Source organism: Thalassophryne amazonica, chromosome 10 (genome assembly GCF_902500255.1).
Source record: "Thalassophryne amazonica chromosome 10, fThaAma1.1, whole genome shotgun sequence".
NCBI classification, from domain to species: Eukaryota; Metazoa; Chordata; class Actinopteri; order Batrachoidiformes; family Batrachoididae; genus Thalassophryne; species Thalassophryne amazonica.
This window is the reverse complement of record NC_047112.1, coordinates 30,652,072-30,670,858: the sequence shown is the minus strand read 5'-3', so window position 1 is coordinate 30,670,858 and position 18,787 is coordinate 30,652,072. Positions and strand designations below refer to the sequence as shown.

General features: G+C 46.1%; 1 protein-coding gene across 2 annotated transcripts in view; it reads right to left on the bottom strand.

Annotated features, from left to right (window-relative positions):
- LOC117518538 (voltage-dependent R-type calcium channel subunit alpha-1E-like) overlaps window positions 1-18,787 on the bottom strand; it is a 107,313-nt gene that overhangs the window by 8,386 nt on the left and 80,140 nt on the right. For both annotated transcript variants that reach the window (XM_034179686.1, XM_034179687.1), the window contains exons 32-36: window positions 18,525-18,652; window positions 4,392-4,488; window positions 1,950-2,055; window positions 1,721-1,828; window positions 1,456-1,556 (exon numbers count right to left, since the gene is read on the bottom strand). In XM_034179686.1, coding sequence (XP_034035577.1) covers window positions 1,456-1,556; window positions 1,721-1,828; window positions 1,950-2,055; window positions 4,392-4,488; window positions 18,525-18,652 — 540 coding nt within the window. The remainder of the gene's footprint in view (window positions 1-1,455; window positions 1,557-1,720; window positions 1,829-1,949; window positions 2,056-4,391; window positions 4,489-18,524; window positions 18,653-18,787) is intronic.

Genomic DNA, 18,787 nt, shown 5'->3' with positions numbered 1-18,787 from the left:
TGGGATGTTGTGTAAAATGTAAATAAAACACAATACAATGATTTGCAAATCCTACATTTGCACATTTGCAAGTAGTATGTGGCAAGTGGTAATGCTCCGGTCAGGCCGAGGTCTTGGAAAATAAAGCAATACTGAGTTATGGTTTGGTGTATAAATAAAATGAATACTGATAGAATAACTCCATTAATGTCAATTCTGTCATTTGTACAAAGTTAAAATATAACATATATTTTTTAATGTTGAATAATGCACTAATTCTGAAGTTTTGTAACAAACAGACAGATCGCAAAGGATTCTGGGTAAAATGTGCCTCTGCTAAACACTGATTGGTTGAGTCATTCATTATGTAAACCAACACGTTAATGTGACGTGTATCGTGTGTTGGTGTTTATAGATAAATGTGCTTTTGTGAAATATTCCATTTTTTTATTTGTAAAAACAAAAAAACATTTTTACGGAGCCCATAATGCACTGCTGGGCACAGCACATATCCACACTAAAACCTTAAAAATTAGCACATTACTTTAAAACTAAAACATATATCTGATATTTTCACTTCATAAAACTTCAGACATGACATTAATTTAAATAACTTTTCCGAAATTAGTTTGGTTAAAAGTTGAACCATAAGTTAAATATGTACGCCTCTGGATGACTTGGGTGATATTGCCCGTGTATCAGTATGGGGTTAAAAGAAATTTTTGGGACCAGTTCTCCTTTGACTGCGGAGGATAGAGCGGTTTCTTCTTAAAGCAGCTCTTCTCTGTTTTGCAGAGGGTAGAACTACACATGAGCTACGAAACATTTAACAGGTAGGTGGTCAACTGATTTTAAGTTTTATAAATATTTGTAGCTGTTCAACTTTATTTACCACATTATCGGTCTAAAAATTATCGGACAAAAAATTATCACAGGATAATTAGTCCGATAATGGTTTTTAAAAAGTTATCTAAAAAGATAATCCGATAATGAAAACATTATCTTCGATAATTATCGGTTATCGGATTATCGGAACTGTGCCCACCACTGGATTTAGACACTAACTAATTTCAATTTATTTTTCATTTATATAGCACAAAATCACAACATCGCTGCCTCAAGGTGCTTCACATGAGTAAGGTCTAATGTTACCCATCCCCCTGAGCAAGCACACAGGTGAAAACGTTATGGAAAAACTCTGTCTGACATAACATAACTAGATGTTTTTGGTACTAGGTCTCATTGGAAGATCCTTGGGTACCACTGGTATTACTTTGTGCCAAACATTAGAAGCACTATCTACCAGAAGGTAAATAGTTACTTTCAAGAAGTGGAGATAGATCGGTTGTCAGCCTGGGCAGTTCCATGGTGTGGTTGATGTGACGATGCATGGTACCAGTGCATGCTCCATACTTGGCTTATATAAATGAACCTAAGTGAGCAAACAACAGTCATAATAACAGAAATGAAAAGTACCTGCTCCTCCAGTTGCTGCCTGAGCTTTTTGGCCTTGCTCTGCTTGTAGTAGTCCATGATCATCATGGCAGCATAGATCTTGCCTATGGTCATGTCACTGGCTGAAATGAACAAAGTAGATACAATAAAATATTTCAAGGATCCTTCAACAAATGCAGTGTTACTACAACTACTGTGATATCACTCATGCTGTGCAGTTTGTTGTTCTCTTCCTTGACATAATTCCCATACTGTAGTGAACCAGTGGTGAGAATACAGATCTCACCTTTGTGAATAGGAACTAGCAGATCCAGTGTTTTCTGAGACAGATGAGGCCAGATGACACCAATTTCCTTCTGCAGATCCAGATCCATTTGATTTCGATCCTCTCCTCCTTCAAATAAACATGAGCACAGACTCAAAAATATACCATATGTGTCACTGCAGCTGATTTATTTAAGGATACATCATCACTATGCACGTGTGTCTGTGGGGTAAATCATATTTCCTCTCACCTCTGGCTATTTTGATCTCCAGGGCAGTGCGAATGAGGGCCATGAGTGTGGAGGTGAAGTGGACAGACATATCTTCATCCACAGGCATGTTCATCAAAACTAATCTCTGTTGGTAGCAGTGAAGCAGTCAGTCACAAACAAGCACAACAAACAATGATACAACATAAATCACAGCAAGAGTAGAAAACCCAGGGCATCCTAGTGGCTCATAATCTTTTTTTAGGCTCATTAGCTTGAGATAAAGACTTAATATTCTCCAAATTTAAGTGTGTGGAAATGACAAGACAAACAACCATTCTGTGGTGTTTCTATTTGTAGAGTTCAAATCTTTCCGTGCATTATCCCATCCCACACTTTACAGAAACAACCACTCAGGGAGACAAACCGTCCATCCATCCGTACACCCTGAAAGCAGGCATCTACAGTTGTGCTCAAAAGTTTACATACCCTGGCAGAATTTTTGCTTTTTTGGCCATTTTTAAGAGAATATGAATGACAACACAAAAAGCTTTTTTCCACTTATGGTTAGTGGTTGGGTGAAGCCATTTATTGTCAAACAACTGTGTTTCCTCTTGTAAGTAAGAGGACGTAAATGCAGAGGACAGATTTTGTTGTTGTTGGGTATTTTTACTGTGGCTGGAGTGCCAATTCTGCCTCCAACTTCCCATCAAGGTTTTAAATAATACATTCTTAGGATCATAGTGTAAATGCCTTATTCGGTAAACTTAAAACACATAGAATTCTAAAGTATTTCTCAAAGTTATCTGAACCAAAAGGACTGATGTTATAAGAATAATTTGACTGATCAGGCATTAAATTGCACATGATATGATTCAGGCAGGCATTTTATTGCTATTACAGACTCAAAATATATTTGTCTCTGTTGAGAAGAAAAAAGCAGGACTACAGTCAGACTCACTCATAATTCTGATGAGATAATGGCCCTGAAAAAAATTATGTGCCACTTTGGCCTGTCTGGGTTTCCTTGAAAGAGAAGTATAGCAAATGTTGACATTTACAGAGTAATTTCACATAAAGTAGCATATTTTAATGGCTAATATGACATGTTTATTGAAGCTAGTGACATATTGATCGATGCAGAAGGGCCGAGAGGACAAAAATGTAATTATCTGATGCATTCTTATCTTTGACAAGTGATCTAGAAGGACTGAAGTTATATGATGATGCTTCTCAGTTTTCCTCTAAGTGGATGAGACGTCTCAAAACAAAGGACAGATTTCAACAAAAATTTGGTGGAGCAATGCTCCTTGGGTCAGGAAATGGTTGATTATTTTTTTTTTTATCTGTGTCTAGTTTTTTCTTTTAATTTTTTTTTATCTGTGTCTAGTTTTTTCTTTTATCTTTTCTCCTTTTATCAATTTCTTTATCATCGTGAGATTGGATGGTCTCCAGGAGTTTCTACATTTTATTCAAATTGTATATTTGTGTTTTGGCTAAGTTAGGCAGGCCAGTTCTGGGAGAATGCACTAGGGTCCTGGATGGCAACCACCCAGGTAGACCATCGAGCATGTTCTTGCTCTTTTCTCCTTGCTCCACATGGCCATAATGCTGAAGCTAATGTTCCATCACAATGCAAGTGATACACCTCATCTGAGTGTCTTCATGTTTTAATGTTAATAAATGAGAACACAATTAAACAGACAGACTCTTCACTTGGCTTCTCGGATGCTGCAATCAGGGTACCCAGTGATTCCTCAAAGTATGCATCATTTGACTGCTTGTCTGTCTGGATGGTTGCCATCCAGGATCAGGAGAGGTTCTCCTTTGTGGTGTTGTGTGGTGCATGCTTCCTACCTGACCTGACCATCATTAAAAATAAAATCTTAAGCCATGTCCTCTCTGCCTTTTTGTTGCACAGTGGGTTCAGACTTTAATCCTTTAACATACTTGCAGGCTGACAAAGTCTTACAGACAGGTTCCCAACACATGCACACGTACATTACATAATGCACACGGATGGAACACTGGGCTGTGACAGGAGGCACATGCAGACAGGTATATGTAAGAAACAGAGAAGCAAGTGTGAAAAAGGGCATGAGAATCAACAGCAGACACATCATGACAAGATTTAGCATGTGGATGTTTAACAACTTTCTCATTAACATGTTCTGACAATCTCAGAAAAATAAATCCCACCAAGACTCTTCCACCAAATAACAGCAAGCAGACAGCGATGATTTAAATCTCTGCCAATATGTGAAACAAAACAGGCACTTTGAAATTAAACTAATCAAATGCAGATGAAAGAAAAAACACTGCAGGCTGAATCATATAAATAACAGACCCCCCCACCCCTACCCCCAGCATCCCACACCACCCATTGCTCTTCCAATGTATGACACAAAAAAATGAGCATTTATGATGTTTAAAGTTGCTAATTAAAATAAGACAGCAGTGCCAACTTCAGTGTTTTGTCTCTACCTTATATGCCAACTTGGAGGGGCATTTCTTGCCCAGGCCTAGAGGTGGGGACATGTTTGTCAACATCTCATACATGTCAGTGTAATGGATACGACCACTGGGGGCACCAGGGAGCCACAAAGATGGGCATGAGAGAGAGGAAAAAAATGGACAGGGAGGAAGCGAGGGAAGGAAGACACATGATGATGTTGGAGGTAGAGTAGAGTAGTTAGGGAGTGCATTTCCAAAGAATGGAGGGGAATGATGAGTGAAAGATAGGAACAAGGATGGAGGAGATAGGAAAGACAGTTATTCCAAGGTATTGGACACAAGAATAGTAAAGAAGGAAGAAAAAAAAAAACCCACAGTGTATCATTTCTATGCTGCCAATAGGACATAGAAATCTGGTCAGGGAGAAAGCAAAAAAGAGCAAAGGAATGACAGCCTGGTGAGATCTGGTGCAAATATCAAACACATTGTGTGAAAAGAAAGGAAAATACATTTTTATACCAGATCTGGAAGGTAGAAAGAGACAGAATTCCTTCATTTTACACAGCAGCCACATCAAAAGCCAGATCTGCACACTTTAAATTTTGCATGTTGAGTGGGTGCATGAGGTTTCTGTGTCTTAGTACCCTGAGACTGAAACGTCATCATTCTTGGACTCAGGCAGATCTGAGTTGCGTTCCCCAAAGGTCAAGTGGGGCGGAGACAGTGTGTGAAGAGAAGGAAACGGGATACAGGAAGAAGGATCCGGGGGGGGGGGTGTTGACATGGGGGAACCAAACCTTGCATGCCACCCTGTGGGGGCAGTTCTTTCCAAAGCCCAGGGGAGGCGAGATAGTGCGTACAACTTTGTACATCTCCTTATAGTGGATCCTACCACTGGAAAGAACATACACGTGTTTAGTTGTGTGTTATTACAGACTTGCAGACCACGACAACGGAGAATGAAGTGCACATTCTGTGTTCATGTGTAAAATGAAAACAACAAAAGAGCAGTTTAAAGATATCGTAACAGCAGCAGGGTAAAATGTTCCAAACAAGTCATGGGAAATTAAGTGCTAATAATATGTTTTCAGTTCATATTCGCTATGATAATTTATTACAGTAATGCCATAATATGGCCTTCATATTTTGTTTTGTTTTTTAAATAATTTCCAGTTAAATTGCATAATTATGTTGATTAAGTCTGCCTCACAATTCACCGCATGTGTTGGACATGCACGGGTCGCAGAGAGTGCCAGCCCACAGGCCTGTCGCAGCTATCTGGAGAAAAGGTTGTGAAAGATTACCGACGTCATACTTGTCACGTACAGGCTGCATGGCTGCCGTGCACAAGGTGTGGGGAATATTGCGGCCTTCAGCCTGTGCCAATCGTATGTCTGATGCACGTGAACAGTGTGTGTGCAGTGTGTTTCACTCACTCACTCAACTTCAACCAGTTAGTCCAATTAAGGGTCACTTGGGGCTGGAGCCAATCACAGCAGTCATAGAGCGTGAGGCGGAGTACACCCAGGGCAAGACGCCAGTCTGTCGCAGGGCCACAAACAGACAAACCCACATGCACACCTATGGACAATTTAAAGATTCCAATCCATCCAACACGCATGTTTTTGGATGTGGGAGGAAACCGGAGCACCCGGAGGAAACCCACGCAAACACGGGGAGAACATGCAAACTCCACAGAGAAAGGCCACAGGCGGGAAGTGAACCCATGACCTTCTCGCTGTGAGGCAACAGTGCTAACCACTAAGCCACCGTGCTGCTGCCGTGTGTTTGACTTGCAAATTACCACCTCCGTAACAAGGAGTACGGGCTGCCCCTGTGATAAAGGTGGTCTGCAAGAGACGATCACTCCAGTCTAGGGTCTGACACAAGCCAGGTGTACGTATGAAAGGAGGTCCACTACTGTCTCTTCAACCTTGTGTTCCGACATCAGTGATCCTATATTCGCACCTATATTGGTGTCTGTCCTCAGCTTCTATCATCTACCTGTGGAGGTCCAACAGCCATTGGCGCTGTCAGCTGGAATGCGGGACACACTGTGCGTATTCATGAAAATCATTCAGTATTGTTGTTCATTCAGCTGCTCCCTAATCGGGGTCGCCACAGCGGATACAACCAGATCCGCATTGGTATTTGGCACAAGTTTTACGCCGGATGCCCTTCCTGACGCAACTCCAGTTGTACCTGGAGAAACACACACAGCCGCTGATGTTCCAAAGAGGTCTCCAGCCAAGTACTAACCAGATTCTGCTCTACTTAGCTTCTGAGATCTGACGGGATCAGGCTGACACAGAGCAGACCGGCTGCAAAATCATTCAATATTACTACAATAAAAATAGCTTGTGTGGGTGCACCGCTGTCCAAGGTGCTGAAAGAGTGAAAATGCTCACTGTTCATCTATTCCAATGTTGCAGACTGAACAGTCTGCACCTAAAAATTGGTTCACCCTGCCTCCACTGCGCTTGCATAATTTTGGAGCTCAGCCGCTTGTCTAAGACAGAGTCTCTTCACCCAAAGTGATCAAATTGATTAATGTGGTTATTAAGCATCAGATGATAAAGATAAAACCTCTTAAATCATTCCAAAGTCAGTTTTAAGCAGAAACAAGGCAAAAGGCGGTGACGCTTTGAAATGACTGACGTGCAGTGAACGCATCACCTAGCGTAGCTCATGTAGCCGCGATACTCTGATTGCTTCCTCCATCTTTTATGATGAAATAATGCTGAATTTATGTGGAAATGACTGTTGTACAAAAGCTTCAGATATCTGTTGCTGAGGTAGATGATGATTGGAGTGCAGTTTGAAGCAGAAATGAAGTGATAATCTGTGATTATTAGGGGGGACCATTCGGTCTGCGACACCGGCACTCATCACCATGGAAGACAAGCCTGATCGCATCTCCTCTCCTTCTTAAATTAAAACTTATGCATCAGATAATCCTGGGGGGGGGGGGTTTCAGTACTATGAAATATAATCCTGGTGCCGCCCTCTTCTTCCCTTCTGCAATGCTACATGGTACACAGTCACCCCAATATATATATATATATATATATATATATATATATATATATATATATATATATATATATATATATATATATATATATAGGATCCCTAGTTATATAAGATCCCTAGATGTCAGGAAAACTGTAATGAACACTACATAGGTGAGACTAAGCAACCTTTAAACAAGAGGCTATACCAGCACCGCAGAGAGGTCGCCAGTGGACCTCAGTCTGCAGTTCATCTCCACCTGAAAGACACTAACCACACATTTGAGGACAAGGAAGTTAAAATCTTAGCCAGAGAGAAGAAATGGTTTGAGAGAGGTGTCAAGGAAGCATTCTTTGTAAAACAGTTGAAACCCAGCCTTAACCGGGGGGCGGGTCTCAGACACGCTTTGTCCCCTGTTTACAATGGGGTACTCAGGTCAAAGCAGTTTCAGTCTTTTGTTCATGGTAATGAGTCATTCACGTCATCAGGAGAGTCGTCAAGGGAGCCATCAGGGGAGGCTTCCATCCCATCATTAGGAGAGTGCACAATAGGTGCTAATTAGAGCTATTGTTTAGTCACTAGCCTATAGCAGTCGGCTTCTCGGTAGGAGGGGTCTGGTTAGGTTAAAAACTCCAGCTTTTGTTGGCTTCTGGTTTATTCTTCTCTACAAGAGTCAAGACAGAAGTCAGACTACCAGAGCAAGAATTTTAGCTGAGGAAGCTTCTGTGATTTGAAGCTAAACGTCCTCACGTCAAGCAACCCAGTCCAGTCGAAGATTCAAGCTTCTCTACTACAGTCTCAAGATATTGTCTCCGATGCGCTTACCGAGTCTGCGGGCTTGCGCTGCAGTGGGCCACTCACACCGCCCCCCTCTCTGCTGTGTGGAGCTGTGGCAAACTCTGGCAATAGGTCCAGAAACTACGCTCACTGTTTTGATGCGGCCCACAAGGATAGAACTGTTCTCTTCTTCTTTCCCGTCTTCAATCTTGTCCAGTTCATCCGATGTTAAATCTTTACGCCATTGCTTTTGCTGTTCTTCTCGTTTGCTCTCCTCCTCTTTCCATCCCTCAAACGTTTTATTTTGGCCAAAAATATTAAAATTCACTTGGAAATCCATGTCCATATTCATGTTTTTTTTATATATATATATATATATATATATATATATATATATATATATATATATATATATATATATATATACACACACACACACAGTGAACACAAAAACACTCTTTGGTTTCAAATATTTAGAATCTCAAAAGTCACATGAATAATTTTACAATTTTGAGGAAGAATCTGCAAAAGAGAGAAAAAAAAACTTGAGTTTCTGCAACTGTTGATACCAAAATTGTAAAATTATTCATGTGACTTTTGATAGTATAAATATTTGAAACCAAAGAGTGTTTTTGTGTTCACCCTGTATATATCCGGAGTCTTGACACATATTGTGTGCACTGCATTCATGCCACACATAGGGGTGAAGAGTGAGATTTACTTTTACATTGTGGGCCCCACAAATAGCAAGTGTGGACTTGGGTAGTACTTCTGACGCATGGCACCCGTGCAATGACAGTAAGATGCTTGGTTATTACTGGTTGTGCACGTGATTTGGGTCAGGCGTACGATGCCAGTACAGGCCCTCTACTTGCTGTATGTGTTCTTGAGCTTTTCGCAAGACCTGTAGAGTTTGCATGTGCAGCAGTGACAGTCTTCATGGGCAGTTTGTGAGCTTCCACAGTGCTGAACACATGGATGTGACATGCACATCTCACACGTTTGCCATTTCTTCACTGGTAGACTGTTAGTAGCAGCACCTACAGTGAGTTGTGAGGGAGGCTTTACTTAGTAATAGCTTCTAGATATATATGTTGTTGTTCTTTTGGCAGCTTCTATTTTGCACAGAGTAGACTGGCTGCAGCTTCTAGATATAGTCTACTCAACAAAATATAAATGCAACACTTTGTGTTCTGCTATTTTTGCAGTAGTTGAATACAAATAATAATTTTTTTTGTAGGTATGTTTGTAGAAAGAATTGCTTTTTTTTAAACCCCATTGCTCAACTGAGATGTTAACTCTATCAGAGTTGTACTGCCAATATGTAGACCTGAATTCGGTTTCAGTGAGGGATTGCACAATACAGTGGTCCCTCGCTATATCGCGGTTCACCTTTCGCGGTCTCGCTGTTTCACGGATTTTTTTTTAGTGCAATTTTGCATGCTTCTTCTTTTTTTAACTGTCTATTGTGCTTAGTTGCAGACAAAATCTGGCAACAGGTCCAGAGACTACACTCGCTGTTTTGATGCACAGCGCTCCAGCAGCGAAGAAAAAGCACGCGCATTGTGTTCTGCGTGTGTTTATAAGAATCTTCTCGCTCAGAAGAAAAAAGAGCGCCAACAACTACCCATATCACTCGGAAAAAGACACCTGCCCCGAGGTGGAAAAACACGCTGCGGAGCGGCGCCACTATGAAGGCGCGATCAGAGGAATACTGGTCAGTTACTATTAATAATTTCTTATGTGTCCAACCTCGTAGGTTAATCGTTAAAATTAAATTTGTTAGTTCTAAAAGCCATCATAATTATTTATAGGAAAACGTTGTATTTTTATTTCTCAAACAAATGTTTGGGCCTGAAAACAGGTTTTGATCTTTGGTTTCATTCTATACCTAATACTGGACTTATTTTTCTACTAAGGTTTGAACTTTGAGAGTGTTTAAACAGGAGAGAAATGTGAGAAAATGTGTGTAGTGAGGGGTTTTAAAGCCTTAAAACTGTTGTGTGGGCCGCTGAAGAGGAGGTACTGCTGGCCCACTACCACCAGAGGGTGCCCTGCTTGGAGTGCGGGCTCCAAGCACGAGAGGGCGCCAGACCCAGAGGAAGTGACAGCTGTCACTCATTACTCCAGCTGTCACTCATCTACACCACCATATAAGCCGGACTGCAACTCCACCTCCCCGCCGAGAAATCGACTACCAGTACTAAGGTAATTTCTCTGCTGAATTTAAACTGTGACTTACGTCTGATCTGTTTGCAGCCGTTGTCCTGTGGTGCCCTTTCAACTGGGTTGGCGGTCAGTGAGAGAAGCGACGTCTTCGCCTCTCACTCCATCCAGATAAGTGGTTACAGGAGCTGCTAGTGTGTTCCTAGGTTGGAGGTGGAGGTGCTTCCTCCCAACGGTGTTTGGACTGTTCATTACTGAGTGTGCGGACTCACACTCACACATCATCTTTCTGTTTTCTGCCAGCAGTACCAGGGTCGACAGCCGAAGACAGAGGCCACCTGGGGACTCGGGACTTGGCGGCTCCGGTGTTCTTCAGGCTGTTGGTGGTGGAGGCCGTGTGGGACGCGGCTTCTCTCTCGTCGGGCGTCTTCTATCTTCGAGCCTGCCCACACGTCACCTGGTGTTTATTGACTGTGAAAATTAAGACACGTTTCGTTGTGTAATATCACAACATTAAATTGTTACCTTTTGGCTTACTCATTGTCCGTTCATTTGTGCCCCCTGTTGTGGGTCCGTGTTACGACACCTTCCCAACAGGATTTCTCGGCCAATCGTCATGGACTCCGAGGGGCGTCAACTCCAGCTTGAACGGCCAATGGAAGAGCCAGGAGCGCAGGCGTCAGCGGGAGGCGGGTTGAGTGAGCTGCAGCAGATCTTAACCGCCTTCAAGGCCCGGTTAGAATTAGTGACCGAGCAGAGTGTCCTCCTTAATCGGAGGGTGGAGGCTCTCACCGCCAGGGTGGAAGCGCGCGATCAGGGCGCCGCTGCAGCCACTCCTCTGGCTGGTCCTGGGCCCGTATCAGACGTTCCACTGGTCGTTCAACGAACCCCCCCACCGTCCCCTGAAGCATACATAAGCCCTCCGGAACCGTACGGGGGCTGTGTCGAGACGTGCGCGGACTTCCTCATGCAGTGTTCGCTCGTCTTTTCACAGCGCCCCGTCATGTACGCATCAGACGCTAGCCGGGTGGCTTATGTTATTAATTTGCTTCGAGGACAGGCACGCGCATGGGCTACGGCGCTTTGGGAGCAGAAGTCACGGCTCCTAACGTCTTATACTGGGTTCATACGGGAATTCAAACAAGTGTTTGATCATCCCAACAGAGGCGAGACCGCTTCGAACGTGCTGCTGTTGATGAGACAGGGGCGCCGTAGCGCAGCCGAGTATGCAGTCGACTTCCGCATCGCGGCAGCGAGGTCCGGCTGGAATAACGTTGCGCTCCGCGCCGCCTTTGTAAATGGACTGTCCCCGGTCCTTAAGGAGCACCTACTGGCCAAGGATGAACCGCGGGAATTCGACGGGCTGATCGATTTGGTTATACGTTTAGACAACCGTTTGAATGAGCATCGTCGGGAGCAGGCCGGGGGGCGTGACCGGGCACGAGCCGTCCCTCCCCCTTCCGGTTCCAACAAGGTGACGTCGTCCCCACGCTTCACTGCCAGAGAGCTCCGTGTGGCTACGGCTCCCCCTGCTGAGGAGGCTAGGGACACGAGCAGGGCCAAATTAAGATCAAAAATCAGACAAAGGAGGCTGGCCCGCGGGGAGTGTTTTGTCTGCGGCTCTTGCGAGCACATGCAGAAGGACTGCCCTAAAACGGTCAATCTACAACGCCCGTCCTTAGAAACTGGGCTAAGGGTGGGTCATAACACGCACGCGGGAAAACCCCGCAAATCAGCACGAATCCCAGTAACAATCCTTTGTGGGGATTTAACCCTTCATGCCCCAGCACTGATAGACACAGGGTCTGAAGGGAATCTGCTGGACAGCAGATGGGTAAAGGAAGTTGGGCTCCCTCTGGTGGCTCTGCCGGCACCATTGCAGGTGCGAGCACTAGATGGCACCCTGCTTCCATTAATCACACACCAGACACAACCAGTGACTTTGGTTGTGTCTGGGAATCACAGGGAGGAGATAGTGTTCCATGTAACACCTTCTACCTCCCGAGTGATTTTGGGCTTTCCATGGATGGTGAAGCACAATCCCTGGATTGATTGGCCGTCTGGGGTTGTGACGCAGTGGAGCGAAACCTGCCACCGGGAGTGCTTAGGATCCTCGGTTCCTCCCGGCACCACGGCTAATGAGGAGGTCAAAGTTCCCCCCAATCTATCGGCGGTGCCAAGGGAGTACCACGATCTTGCTGACGTTTTCAGCAAAGATCTGGCACTCACTCTTCCCCCGCACCGACCGTATGATTGTGCCATCGATTTGGTCCCGGGCGCTGAGTACCCGTCCAGTAGGTTGTACAATCTCTCACGTCCGGAACGCGAATCAATGGAGACCTACATCCGGGACTCCTTAGCTGCCGGGCTGATCCGGAACTCCACCTCCCCGATGGGTGCTGGTTTCTTTTTTGTGGGCAAGAAAGACGGCGGACTCCGTCCATGCATTGATTACAGAGGGCTGAACGAGATCACGGTTCGCAACCGATACCCGTTACCTCTGTTGGATTCAGTGTTCACGCCCCTGCATGGAGCCCGAATTTTCACAAAATTGGATCTTAGAAACGCATACCACCTGGTTCGGGTCCGGAAGGGAGACGAATGGAAGACGGCATTCAACACCCCGTTAGGTCATTTTGAGTACCTGGTCATGCCGTTCGGCCTCACTAACGCCCCCGCGACGTTCCAAGCTTTGGTAAATGACGTCTTGCGGGACTTCCTGCATCGGTTCGTCTTCGTATATCTGGACGATATACTCATCTTTTCCCCGGACCCTGAGACCCATGTCCAGCATGTACGTCAGGTCCTACTGCGGTTGTTGGAGAACCGGCTGTTTGTGAAGGGCGAGAAGTGCGAGTTCCACCGCACTTCTTTGTCCTTCCTGGGGTTCATCATCTCCTCCAACTCCGTCGCCCCTGATCCGGCTAAGGTTGCGGCGGTGAGAGATTGGCCCCAACCGATAAGCCGCAGGAAACTACAGCAGTTCCTAGGTTTTGCAAATTTCTACAGGAGGTTTATTAAAGGTTACAGTCAGGTAGTTAGCCCCCTGTCTGCCCTGACCTCCACCAAGGTCCCCTTCGCCTGGTCGGATCGGTGCGAAGCCGCGTTCCAGGAGTTGAAACGTCGGTTCTCGACTGCACCAGTTCTGGTGCAGCCTGATCCTGATCGCCAGTACATAGTAGAAGTGGACGCCTCTGACTCGGGGATAGGAGCCGTGCTGTCCCAGAGCGTGGAGGCTGATAAAGTCCTCCATCCTTGTGCCTTTTATTCCCGCAGGTTGACCCCAGCTGAACGGAACTATGACGTCGGCAATCGGGAACTTCTTGCGGTGAAGGAGGCTCTTGAAGAGTGGAGACACCTGCTGGAGGGGGCATCGTTGCCCTTCACGGTTTTCACGGACCATCGGAACCTGGAGTACATCCGGACCGCCAAGCGGCTGAACCCCAGGCAAGCCCGCTGGTCTCTGTTCTTCGGGCGCTTTGACTTCCAAATCACGTATCGCCCCGGGACCAAGAACCAAAAACCAGATGCATTGTCCCGGGTGCACGAAGAAGAAGCCAAAGCGGGGCTGTCGAACCCCACCGAGACCATCATCCCCGAGTCCACTGTCGTGGCCACCCTCACCTGGGACGTGGAGAAGACCGTCCGGGAGGCCCTGACAAGGAGCCCGGACCCGGGAACTGGCCCCAAGAACAGACTGTACGTCCCACCAGAGGCAAGAGCTGCCGTATTGGACTTCTGTCACGGGTCCAAGCTCTCCTGTCATCCCGGAGTGCGTAGGACCGTGGCAGTAGTCCAGCAGCGCTTCTGGTGGGCGTCCCTGGAAACCGACGTCCGGGACTACGTCCAGGCCTGTACCATCTGCGCCAGGGGCAAGGCAGACCATCGGAGGACGACGGGACTCCTCCAACCCCTGCCAGTGCCTCATCGCCCCTGGTCTCACATCGGCCTGGACTTCATCACGGGCCTCCCGCCGTCCCAGGGCAACACCATTATTCTCACGATAGTGGACCGGTTCTCCAAGGCGGCCCACTTCGTGGCCCTCCCGAAGCTCCCGACAGCCCAGGAGACGGCAGACCTCCTGGTCCACCACGTCATGCGGCTGCATGGGATACCATCGGACATCGTATCAGATCGTGGTCCCCAGTTCTCTTCGCAGGTGTGGAAGAGTTTCTGTAAGGAGCTGGGGGCCACCGTGAGTCTCTCGTCCGGGTACCACCCCCAGACCAACGGCCAGGCAGAGCGGGCTAACCAGGAGTTGGAACAGGCCCTTCGCTGCGTCACCTCCGCGCACCCGGCGGCCTGGAGTCACCATCTGGCCTGGATCGAGTATGCCCATAACAGCCAAGTCTCGTCTGCTACCGGCCTCTCCCCTTTTGAGGCATGTTTGGGGTTCCAGCCCCCATTGTTCCCGCTGGTGGAGGGAGAGGTCGGTGTGCCCTCGGTCCAGGCCCACCTCAGGAGGTGCCGCCGGGTGTGGCGGACCGCCCGCTCTGCCCTGTTAAAGGCCCGGACGAGGGCCAAGACCCATGCGGACCGCCGACGTTCCCCGGCCCCCACGTACCAGCCCGGGCAGGAGGTGTGGCTGTCGACAAAGGACATCCCCCTCTGTGTGGACTCACCCAAATTAAAGGACAGGTACATTGGACCATTCCCCATCCTCAAGATCATCAACCCGGCCGCAGTGAAGCTCCGACTCCCGGCTTCACTGCGGATCCACCCTGTCTTCCACGTGTCCCGTATTAAGCCACACCACTCCTCGCCCCTCTGTGCACCTGGACCTCTGCCGCCTCCTGCCCGGCTCATCGACGGGGAGCCTGCTTGGACGGTCCGCAGGCTCCTGGACGTCCGTCGTAAGGGCCGGGGGTTCCAATATCTGGTGGACTGGGAGGGGTATGGACCTGAGGAACGCTCCTGGGTGAAGAGGAGCTTCATCCTGGACCCGGCCCTCCTGGCCGATTTCTACAGACGACACCCGGACAAGCCTCCTGGCACCCGTTGAGGGGGGGGTCCTGTTGTGTGGGCCGCTGAAGAGGAGGTACTGCTGGCCCACTACCACCAGAGGGCGCCCTGCTTGGAGTGCGGGCTCAGAGGAAGTGACAGCTGTCACTCATTACTCCAGCTGTCACTCATCTACACCACCATATAAGCCGGACTGCAACTCCACCTCCCCGCCGAGAAATCGACTACCAGTACTAAGGTAATTTCTCTGCTGAATTTAAACTGTGACTTACGTCTGATCTGTTTGCAGCCGTTGTCCTGTGGTGCCCTTTCAACTGGGTTGGCGGTCAGTGAGAGAAGCGACGTCTTCGCCTCTCACTCCATCCAGATAAGTGGTTACAGGAGCTGCTAGTGTGTTCCTAGGTTGGAGGTGGAGGTGCTTCCTCCCAACGGTGTTTGGACTGTTCATTACTGAGTGTGCGGACTCACACTCACACATCATCTTTCTGTTTTCTGCCAGCAGTACCAGGGTCGACAGCCGAAGACAGAGGCCACCTGGGGACTCGGGACTTGGCGGCTCCGGTGTTCTTCAGGCCGTTGGTGGTGGAGGCCGTGTGGGACGCGGCTTCTCTCTCGTCGGGCGTCTTCTATCTTCGAGCCTGCCCACACGTCACCTGGTGTTTATTGACTGTGAAAATTAAGACACATTTCGTTGTGTAATATCACAACATTAAATTGTTACCTTTTGGCTTACTCATTGTCCGTTCATTTGCGCCCCCTGTTGTGGGTCCGTGTTACGACACCTTCCCAACAAAAACATCTATAATAATTGTAAAAAAAATAACGCTGCTACTTCGCGGAATTCACCTATCGCGGGCTATTTTTAGAACGCAACTCCCATGATAAACGAGGGACCACTGTACCAGTTTTTCATGTCCAACATAATACCAACACTGGAACCTTCAGTATCTGCCGATACCAATCCCATGCTTATTTCCCATCTTAAAATAGCTAATCTGTTAGTAAATCCATTTGTCTGGATGTACTGTGTTTTACAGTTTCAGTTGGTGCCTTGTGAGATGGCTAGATTAGCAAATATTGTAAGAGCCAAAAACAAAACAGGCATATCTCACAACCTGACCTAGCTGTGTAGATTTATTTGGCCAATATGGGACTGGTACCGATCCAAAATACTGGATTGGTGCACCCCTAGCTTCAGGTGTGTGCTTCATCCTACCTGTTCGTGCCCTTGGGCAAGACACTTTATCTGCATGGTCTCTGTCTATCCTGCTGTAAATGGATACCAATCTTGGCTGGTGGCCCATCCAGGGGATTCAGAGACTTTCATTCACTTCAGGCTACAGTATCCTGGGATAAGAACTGACCTGATGGGTCTTGGCCTGTATAGGATTTTTGACTGCGTGCGTAGGTGTGACCTATCAGCAGGTTGACTGGGCAGCATGATAACTACAAAAGTGTTGCTTATATATAGATGTTCCTTTGGCAGCAGCTGACATAACACCAAGACCTCCAAAAAACTGCATAGCTGACCCAGAGATATCCAATCAGACAGCTGGTTTGCACAATCAGAGTTTTGCACAAACAGTCAAAAATTATTTTTGGAATTGTTCCTTGCAAACTCAGCATCTGTACGTTATAACGGACAGATACAGGTGAGACACTACCTTAGATGATACGGACACACTGGAGAGCAGTTCTCTTCAGAGATGAATCTCAAAATGAGATGACAGATGGTGTGCGTGGAGATGTGTGGGTGAGCATATTCCTCATGTCAGGATTTTGAACACATCCACTCAGGCTGGTGGTGGAGTTTTGGTATATCTTATAGCTACTGTACTGCCACTAATGAGCATTTCATCAGTGGCAATGTGCATCGCCCTATTTCACATGGATCCACACATGTTTCATAAGTGCACATCAATAATCTGGTCATCTCTACAGGATGAAGATTGTGGTCTCACAGGTGCAAATGTGTGATTTCTGCTCCACAGCACACTTTTTTTTATGGGGTATATCTAACCAAGACAGGGATATTTGATATCACAGGAGAACAGCCTAAAGAATCCATTTCCTTTATAATGGAATAAAATATTGAGTATTTCATTTGTATATTTATTCAGTAAAATTGAACGAGTTCAGGTTTATATCACAAGCACAAACCAGAATGAATAATATAGTAGTTTGTGCTTAATGTCCTGCACAGGGATGGTGGCCAAGTGGTTACTGCGCTTGGTTTCAGTGTGAAAGGTTCCCGGTTCAAACCTAACCCCTGGCACTTTTCTCCATGTAATGTGGAGTTGCATCAGGAAGGGCAACCGGCATAAAACCCATGCCAGTTCAACATACAGATCCACCTCGGATCTACTGTGGTGACGCCGAGAGAAAACAAGGGAGAAGCCTAAGGGACATGCTGTTAAGCTTAATGTGACACATTTTAAAAACAAGAGCAATTGACCAAAGTACTGTAGAACTAAAAGAATAAAAATAAAACTTTAGTATAACATAAATAATGCAACATGACTAAAATTTCTAACTATTTTGGTTCAAAAGCTAGAGAATAAAAACATATTCTCAAATGTGTTTTTAAAATGTCTTCTGTTCATCAGGTCTTGATGTGAAGGGACAGTTTGCTCCACAATTTAGGAGCAGCTACTACAAAAGGTGTGATCTCCTCTGTTTTTTTAATCTGCCGTGTTCTTCATGAGCTGTATGAGAAAACAGCTCTGGCTTTAGAATGCTAGACACAGAGGATTTAAATGCAAATGATCATCTGTGAGTGTGTCTACATCCATTCGTGGCTAAAGATGGGAGTGGAAGGCAGGCTTGTGCATGTGTGTGCAATGTCACAACACTTGATATTTATAAAGGAGAAGTGCATGTGACTTTGTAACTGGTGAAAAGAATGTGTGTGCACATTTCTGCCTTTGTGTGTATACTCAGTTGTGAATATATGCAAAGTTTTACGCACGAGGCTCCAGGTTTTACAATTTAACTGACACCGATGAGTCAGTAGTTCAACTTGGTTTTACAGTTATAAACCACAGCTGTCTGAATCAGTCAAACACTCTTTGTTAGGTGGTGTCAACGTGTGCAACTGTGGAAGCACCTGAATGTTAAACTCATGCAGAGCCACAGAAAGAAGAATATTTCAGTGTGCTGTGCTTGTTGCATTGTACTACTTTATTCACAAAATGATGACAAGTGTTTTGCAGCGGGACTGTGCAAAATGTAAATGTAGACACTGACCAGGCAGCACGGTCATACTCCCCCCAGATCCGCACAAATTCATCCAGGTGGTGAGGGCCGAGGATCGAAGAATCTCTAGTCAGATATTCAAAGTTATCCATGATCACAGCCACAAACAGGTTCAGCATCTGAAAGGCAAACAGCAGAAGGTACAGCTGAGGACCACATCCAAAGGTGTAACAGAGCAGCTCTGAATATAAACAGCAGGTGATCCTCAAAAAGAAATAACATGAGAATGAGTCATTTTTCTGACACAAACATTA